General features: G+C 37.4%; 1 protein-coding gene across 1 annotated transcript in view; it reads right to left on the bottom strand.

The window, feature by feature from the left end:
- The window catches only part of LOC144451226 (mucin-5AC-like), a 12,923-nt gene extending 5,457 nt beyond the window's left edge, over nt 1-7,466 (bottom strand). The window contains exons 1-5 of the mRNA XM_078142026.1: nt 7,373-7,466; nt 5,419-5,521; nt 2,611-4,153; nt 2,108-2,406; nt 725-786 (exon numbers count right to left, since the gene is read on the bottom strand). Of these exons, the coding sequence (XP_077998152.1) occupies nt 725-786; nt 2,108-2,406; nt 2,611-4,153; nt 5,419-5,508 (1,994 nt within the window). The 5' untranslated portion in view covers nt 5,509-5,521; nt 7,373-7,466. The remainder of the gene's footprint in view (nt 1-724; nt 787-2,107; nt 2,407-2,610; nt 4,154-5,418; nt 5,522-7,372) is intronic.
- Between the last annotated feature and the right edge of the window lie 2,078 nt (nt 7,467-9,544).

Raw genomic sequence — 9,544 nt, 5'->3', positions numbered from 1 at the left:
ATATTTTGATATAATATAATAGCAAAAACCCCCGCCGAAGGCGGGTATACACTCGAATTTGGTTCAATTCGCTCCATATAGTTGTGATATGGATGAGGATTGTGTTCTTATTTTTGACGTTTAATTTATAAAACAATGTTATCTACTTAAACAATCGAATGTGAAGCAACATATATCAAGTTATTGTTTTTAACGCAATACATTGCAAACAGATAACAAAATGTGTTTAAAAGTTTGTTATTGTACGTACAATAACAAAAATTGTACACTTCTATTAACCTTGTGCAATTTATTGAGCTACAAACAAGGACTTCACATATGCTGTTTCACATTGAGTTTTCAGGTAGAAAGCTATTATCCTCATCCATATGGCAACTTTAATGGCTTCAATAGGGAATTTACAAACCCGCCATGTTGAATGCTGCATCATGGGAAATGTAATAATAAATACTAACGAATTGATATTGTAAACAATACTGTTACACTGTTTGCAACCACGAATGATAACATAAAACCCAGACCATTGTGGGAGGTTTATTTTATCGGTAACTCCAGATTAGGTATTACGATAACCACAGATAATCCCATAGTCCTTTGCGTCTGAGCATGCTCAGTCTGGATTGCAAACTCCCTATTGTTTACCTAAGTGACACATATATAACTGTCGTTCAGAGTTCCATGAGTGAAACACCAAAGTAAGCCCGTTTTTAGATTAATGACTCACCTTTGTTTGGTGATATTACAGCAACATACTTCAATATCAGTCCCAAAGTAAACATCCTTCGCCTTCAAAATGAAAATATAGTAATCATTTTGTAGTACGTATTCCCAGTCATTAATACCTCAACAAAGACTTCATATATATATATATATATATATATATATATATATATATATATATATATATATATATATATATATATATATATACCTCGAGAGTTGTCTGATGATCGCACTATACGTGAAACTCCGAGTTACAACCAAGAAAGAGTTCCAGTACTACCAAAACTATATATATATATATATATATATATATATATATATATATATATATATATATATATATATATATATATATATATATATATATATATATTATAAGAATATGTTTTAAATAGTACTAAAGCACTAAATTATATGAAACACTTCTTTCATTGAGGCCCTCAGTGACAAATCGTATTTCACAAATTCAGTATCTCTTGAGTAATTTGAATTCAATTTAGCATTGTTAATGACGTCAGATAAAGATGCAACAAAGTAACGAGCTTAGGTTCCAAATTAAAGATAGTTTGTAAAGTATGTTTGGGTTAAACTGCTTTCGCAAACTTACAATAGTGCCCAAGAGGGAAATGGTGTGCGGATGACCCATAGGCCTCAAGAAAACTGTCATATATATGGCATTGCCCAAATATGGACTACATGTCACGTGTTACAATGTCACGTGTTGCCATACAATATGAGGAGCTGGGGCAGTTGATAAAGCACCCTTTCAATCAAACATCTTTACAGGTAACCCCTCCCCCCCCCCCCACACACACACACACATACCCAGAAAGTTCAACTACCCTCCTTGAACCCCTTCCAGAGGTGTTTCTGAAAGCTGCCTTATATTATAGAATGAAGTCAGGCTAAAATACCATGGAAAATAAAATTCTACATTTCATCGCATGCACTACACGAGCATGATTGGAGATGATGTTCTTGAACGCATTTAATACACAGAAAAGGAAGAAAACCAATGGTTCCCGAAAATCAACTCATGTGTTACTTGGTAACTTTAGGCATATATTTGAAACAAAAGATACCCTAGTGCAGCTTAGCTGAGACGATGACTGAGCTCATAATCCCCCTATTAATACCACGGAACAATATTCGTTGTCGGTCTGTTTCTTCCTTGTCTATATTTAATATCAATGGCGTCATTATTCCCATTATTCTGCCATATAGCTAAAAATCCAGCTACGGTACACAGACATAACAGGGAATGACGCCATTGATTTCTGTTCTTGGCACTATTCTTTGACCATATTGTGAAAAATTGAAGCGATTTGATAAATTGGGATTTTCTCTTGCATTACATCATCAAATAAAATTCAATATTTCTCACCAGATCACAGAAGTCCTTAGTGTCTTTCTTCACGAGTACCTTGAAGTTCATTGAATATTCCAGCGGGCAGGTCTTGATTGCACAGGTATTCTTAGTTGTTGATCGTGTTGTAGGGTTGGAAATTGTAGATGTTTCTCCTGTCGGTGTAGGGATATCTGGCTGTGTAGATACAGGACTTGCAAAGGTATCTGTGGTGGCACTATCTGGCTGTGTAGATACAGGATCTGTAGTGATTGATGTGGTGGCAATGTCTGGTTGTGTAGATACAGGATCTGTAGTGATTGCTGTGGTGGCAATATCTGATTGTGTTGATACAGGATCTGGAGTGACTGTTGGTGTTGTTGTTGTTGTTGTTGTTGTTGTTGTTGTTGTTGTTGTTGTTGTTGTTGTTGTTGTTGTTGTTGAAGGGCACGTCGATGGGCAGGCAACACGAATAGCATAATCCTGGCATTTGGCTCCTTCTTGCTTATCGTGAAAGCAAACAAATCCTGAACTTAGACTACATACTAGTTCTTTTTGACCAGTTTGGTTATAAGCAACACTTGTGTCATTAGCAAGTGCACACTCGATTTGAGTAGGGTCATCACAAAATTCAAATGATTGGCTTAATATGCTAAATACTTCAAATTCTCCAGCACCGGCTGGGTCGACAGCTGTTCCATTCTCGTCACTCATCCAGTCTGTCCAAATAGAACATGATGTACCAGTAGAACCTGAAGTAGGAGCAGGTGTAGATTGTGCCTGGGGATTGGTAGGTGTAGTTACAGGATTTGTGGTGATTACTGTGGTGATGCCATCTGAACTTGTAGATACAGGATCTAAACTGATTGTTGTTGTTGAAGGGCACGTCGATGGGCAGGCAACACGAATAGCATAATCCTGGCACTTGGCTCCTCCTTGCTTATCATGAAAGCAAAGAAATCCTGAACTTAGACTACATACTAGTTCTTTTTGACCAGTTTGGTTAAAAGCAACACTTATGTCATTAGCAAGTGCACACTCGATTTGAGTAGGGTCTTCACAAAATTCAAATGATTGGCGTAATAAGCTAAATACTTCAAATTCTCCAGAACCGGCTGGGTCGACAGCTGTTCCATTCTCATCACTCATCCAGTCTGTCCAAATAGAACATGATGTACCAGTAGAACCTGAAGTAGGAACAGGTGTAGATTGTGCCTGGGGATTGGTAGGTGTAGTTACAGGATTTGTGGTGATTACTGTGGTGATGCCATCTGAATTTGTAGATACAGGATCTAAACTGATTGTTGTTGTTGAAGGGCACGTCGATGGGCAGGCAACACGAATAGCATAATCCTGGCATTTGGCTCCTTCTTGCTTATCGTGAAAGCAAACAAATCCTGAACTTAGACTACATACTAGTTCTTTTTGACCAGTTTGGTTATAAGCAACACTTGTGTCATTAGCAAGTGCACACTCGATTTGAGTAGGGTCATCACAAAATTCAAATGATTGGCTTAATATGCTAAATACTTCAAATTCTCCAGCACCGGCTGGGTCGACAGCTGTTCCATTCTCGTCACTCATCCAGTCTGTCCAAATAGAACATGATGTACCAGTAGAACCTGAAGTAGGAGCAGGTGTAGATTGTGCCTGGGGATTGGTAGGTGTAGTTACAGGATTTGTGGTGATTACTGTGGTGATGCCATCTGAATTTGTAGATACAGGATCTAAACTGATTGTTGTTGTTGAAGGGCACGTCGATGGGCAGGCAACACGAATAGCATAATCCTGGCACTTGGCTCCTCCTTGCTTATCATGAAAGCAAAGAAATCCTGAACTTAGACTACATACTAGTTCTTTTTGACCAGTTTGGTTATAAGCAACACTTGTGTCATTAGCAAGTGCACACTCGATTTGAGTAGGGTCTTCACAAAATTCAAATGATTGGCGTAATAAGCTAAATACTTCAAATTCTCCAGAACCGGCTGGGTCGACAGCTGTTCCATTCTCATCACTCATCCAGTCTGTCCAAATAGAACATGATGTACCAGTAGAACCTGAAGTAGGAACAGGTGTAGATTGTGCCTGGGGAAGGGAATATCTGTCAATTAGAGGTATATTTTATCTATAGGTAGCATAATTGTGTTAAATTGACTTCTTGATTCATGGGAGGGGGGCTGATTTTTGGATGCGGACACAAAAAATATACTTGATTTAATATATTACACCTTACTATCTTTATTGCTACACAGATGTGGTTACCAACAAGGGATCCGGATTTAATAAATGTCGTGGTGAACAACAACCGAGTAATAAATCATTATATTTATTTACAAATATTTCAAAAAATGTTCCAGTAGTAACTATTGAAAATGTCAAAGTAAACAAGGAGAATAGTTTTATTTAATATATTCTGCATAACTGGAAATGTTATTCAAGCAAAAGACAAGTGCCACAATTTTAAAGATTTCTCGGCAGACAATTTTTAAAGAACGCTAGGCACCACATTATCTGCCTATGTATGACTGGCCTACCTTTCTAAAATCTATTATCTGAAAATATTGTTTTCCTAGTACTAGCATTACATATCAGGGCAGCCTTACTTAAATTCTATGTTTCGAATGACCCGACTGTCCCGGAACTAGATCCCATTGGTCATCAGTTAAATGAATAATAAATAAATAAATAAATAAATAAATAAATAAATAAAGATATAATAAATAAATAAATAAATAAATAAATAAATAAATAAATAAATAAATAAATAAAAAAAAAATAAAGATATAATAAATAAATAAATAAATAAATAAATAACCCTATATTTCTTCAATCTGGCGAAAACGTACAAATTCGACGCCCTCTACGGCAGGATTAAAAAGTCACAACGTCGCTGATTGTCATGCTAACCCTAATGAGAGCGTATCTGAGCGAAAATTATCGTTTATTGGTGAAATTCGGGAAATTTAATAAAACAAATCAGTTTCCTCATTCAGACTGTTAAAGTACGCTCATGAAAGTATCATCAAAATATCATTCATATACTTAGTTTTTGTTTATTTTTTTTTAACTTATCGATCGGCCCATTATTTTTAAGGTGTGTTACTGTGAATATAGAATTACGTACCTTCACCCTACCCTCATAAACCCCCTACACACCACCACCACCACCACCACCCCCACCCCACCCCACCATACACCACCACCACCCCCACCCCCACTCCCACCCCACCCACCAACTTATAGACGTTCAGGGAAAGTTTATGCAATTGATTAGTGTTTCTCAACACTCAAAGGCAAACGCAAAGTTTATGGTTAGCCTACAAAATGAAAATGAGAAAGCTTTTATTTACCTGTGACATGGTGACGAGGAACATCATAAAAGGTAAACAGATGAGGACCATCATAAATGAGGTCTTGCTCTGAACTTTTCGTCCTAACATTTCCAATTCTCTTCTGAAAAGTAGAAACATTACACACAACACAAATCACATCAAGATCAATCTGCGTACATGAATATCGTCGTGTCAGAGGTTATCATTCGACGCTTCAGATCTGACAACGGCGTACCCATGGGTAATTTTTCGTTTTGCACTTGAATAAAACGAAGGGCAAGAAAATAAGAACTGATTCAAAACTTTTCAGAAATGTATATGTAGTTTAATTTACAGAATAAACCATTGCGTCAGTTTTTTTCCCATAGCACTTAAACACAGCTAACGATCGCGACAAGAATATGTTTCAAATATTTCTCATGAAATTATGTTCACTGTAAATTCAATCTCAAATTTTTTGAAGACATTCCTCCACTTTCTTTTAAAATGTGGATTTTCGTTAGTTTAGTCCGTTTTAGAGCACAATTTGGATATTGGGGGGTTTTGCCAAACACAAGCTAGGTTGAATGCGTTCGAACAAAAATATGGGTTTTATACCCTGGTCGTTCTACATCAAGACGACTCACATCTACGGTGCAAGAAATGTGAGTCAAAACGTTCCAAATCGCCATTGTTTTCACAAGTAATGCTTGTGAAAGTATGATGACTTTATTCATAAACACATTCCACCTAGTTTGTACATATGTCGTATGTTCACTCGTTGCAGTGTCTGACTTGTCGACGACTCTCCTCTTGGATTGGGTTACAGTGTTTGTCTTTCGTTTCATGACTTTCCGATTATAAGCCAACATCGCAGTTCCAATGTCTAAACTACTGTGCAACGGAGTATATATAAAATACACAAAGCCCACCAAATCAAACATATTACTCATGCAACGCAGAACGGTTTTACGGGTCACCAGTCCGCACTGGTTCATCAACAAGGTGTTTTGATGACTGTGTATGGTACGACTGTTTACGACTAGTGGGTACAGTAAATGTCACCTGTTTATGCACAACATAAAATGACTGACGCATCGAAACATTCATTTTACCGCCGAAACATTCATATTACTCATGCAACGCAGAACGGTTTTACGGGTCACCAGTCCGCACTGGTTCATCAACAAGGTGTTTTGATGACTGTGTATGGTACGACTGTTTACGACTAGTGGGTACAGTAAATGTCACCTGTTTATGCACAACATAAAATGACTGACGCATCGAAACATTCATTTTACCGCCTTTGTTCAAAAAGGAGTGCCATGGTCTAACTCAATCGACATTCCACTTGCTTGAATTGACCACACACACAAGATTGTTAAGAGAACAATCATTTGAATCTTCTATACTGCTCGTAATTGTCACAAAAGTTGCCCTTCATTTTATGCATTGAACCTGAATGGGCGTATTATGTTGTTTTGAATGTCCTTAAAATAGAGAGAGAGAGAGAGAGAGAGAGAGAGAGAGAGAGAGAGAGAGAGAGAGAGAGAGAGAGAGAGAGAGAGAGAGAGAGACAGAGGGGGGGAGAGAGACAGACAGACAGACAGACAGACAGACAGACAGACAGACAGACAGACAGACAGACAGACAGACAGACAGACAGACAGACAGACAGACAGACAGACAGACAGAGAATGGAAATGGGTTGCAAGGCTCAGGGAAAGTTATACATATCAGTGGTTTGACACGTTGTTGTAATTTGTTTGTCTGCCTGTCTGTCTGTCTGTCTAGATCACTCTCCATTGATGTCGTCAACTGCCAAGTACTGTAACAACAGGTAAACGAACTTACCTGATTTCTCATAAAATCACATCCACAAAACTAAAATAGTGAACATAAACAAACAAACGAACAGATTTCTGGCAATCGACTTTTCACAGCACTCCCCTGCAACAGAGAAACTTTCCCTGGCCTTGAGTATTGCACTTACACACGTTACTTCATCTACATAGACAAACGGATGTGTATCATTCGCAGCATGTAGAACAACAATGCCCGTCCCTTGATGACAATGTTATGGATTTGGTTCATCCAATTAAATTATTTTCTGTTCGTAGGTTGACATGCTTGAATGTACCTAGTGTTATACGAGAAAGATTGAGAAGGGTCTGACCTTAGAGTGTTTACCCAAGGAGGTCAGTATTTTGTCATGTAAATATGCATGAAAGGAGACGTCTTCTCAGGCCACGTACTGAAGTGGTGGTATGGACCTAATTGCCACATTTCTTTACGTCAGCCATGACTTTTCTTTCAGGTCAACCTGTAACTGCGTTGGTTCGGGGAAATGAATATTTTCTTATATTTTCTAAATTGACAGGGCAGATTTGGAACATTTTAACCTGCCACACATACGAACACTTTCGATAAATGACAAAACCTTCAAAAATGCGACGTATTTCTACAATGTGTTACACCCACGCATGTTCCTAACCTGGGTGGGGCCATTTGTTATTTGGATACTATGTTTCCAACAGGTAGTAACCTTCGGCTTTACCTTTCGTGTATCTTCGGTTGTTTCCGAACACAATAGCGCTTCAAAACCACCTGTTCTGCATGTTTTACGACCTGTAGTCATAAATATTTGTGGGTTGACTTCAAGAATAACCATCAGTGAGTATCAATCAATTCAAAATAAAAACGAACTGATAGGAGAGAACGCTACTGGATGTTTCAACTTTGACCCAGTCTATGATGTAGTTATGTTGTGCTATTCGTACGCTATTTTACTCTCATTATTGATAGTAATGTGCACATATCTGTCTGTCTATCTGTATGTCTGTCAGTCTGTCTATGTATGTATGTATGTATGTATGTATGTATGTATGTATGTATGTATGTATGTATGTATGTATGTATGTATGTATGTATGCATGCATGCATGCATGCATGCATGTATGCATGTATGTATGTATGTATGTATGTATGTATGTATGTATGTATTTAAGTATGTATGTGTATGTATTGCTCTGTACTGTACTGTACTGTACTGTACTGTACTATACTGTACTGTACTGTACCCTAATTGTACTACACTGTACTGTAATGTACTGACTGCACTGCTGCATTGCCTGTATTGCACTTTAACGCACTACACTACACGGACACCACACTGTACTATACTATACTGTGACTGTACTGTATTGCTCTGTACTGCACTGTACCGAACTGTACTAGTACTGCACTTCCATGCACTGCACTGACAAGAATTTACATTGAAAGTGTTGTAATATCACCAACAGAGTTTTTATTTTCTGATATGTACACTTTTTTACCTAAATGTGCAAATCGTTGTCAAAATAACAATATAATACTAATAATGTTTTTTATAATATTTTTTTTCTAGCAAAACTCAGAGAAATCAAAATTTTCATATAAGGGAGGGTAAAAATAGCAACATAAGTTTTGGGAATAAATAAATGAATAAAAATAGCTGGCCTAAAGAAATATATATAGTCTTACGACATCATGGAGTATGTACACTAATTTAGTCATGTGGTTAGCATAAAATAATCTTAATTCAACAACAGTGTAATATCTTACAATATTGCCCTTGTAACACCATGACATTTATAGGAGACATTAATATTATGTTATTCATCAGAATCGCTGAATTATTTTTCCCATGTCGCAAATTTTAGTGATGACGTCATCATATGTGTACCAAAAATCGCCTATGACAACATGGCGTATGTAGACATAGTCGATCAATGCCTGTGATCTGGAAGGGACAAAATATGGTTTAATTTATTTAAGTAGCTAATGATGGTACAGACCATGTACCTTGAAGAATATGTAAATTGTCTCCAAATTGTCTCCTGTCGCGTGTCGTATCTGATAACTGTTGTTGTGCACTATTTATGATAATTGGTTGGTTTTTTTCAGAATAAATACTAAATATACATTTGGAAGTTTATGATGCCGGCGAAATAGAGGATCGGAGGTAGAATTAATATCCGAAAATGTGATTAGCTGGATGATTTTCGTCTTTGGCTCATGTAGATGTAGGCAGTAAGATACGTCGTGACGTTTCGCCCTCACCGGCCTCCTCTCAGATGTTAGGGGTTGGCCGATGTTTGAGGGCGCACCGTCACGGCGTACCTTA

Source organism: Glandiceps talaboti, chromosome 21, assembly GCF_964340395.1.
Source record: "Glandiceps talaboti chromosome 21, keGlaTala1.1, whole genome shotgun sequence".
Classification (NCBI taxonomy): domain Eukaryota; kingdom Metazoa; phylum Hemichordata; class Enteropneusta; family Spengelidae; genus Glandiceps; species Glandiceps talaboti.
This window is presented reverse-complemented; position numbering and strand designations above follow the sequence as displayed.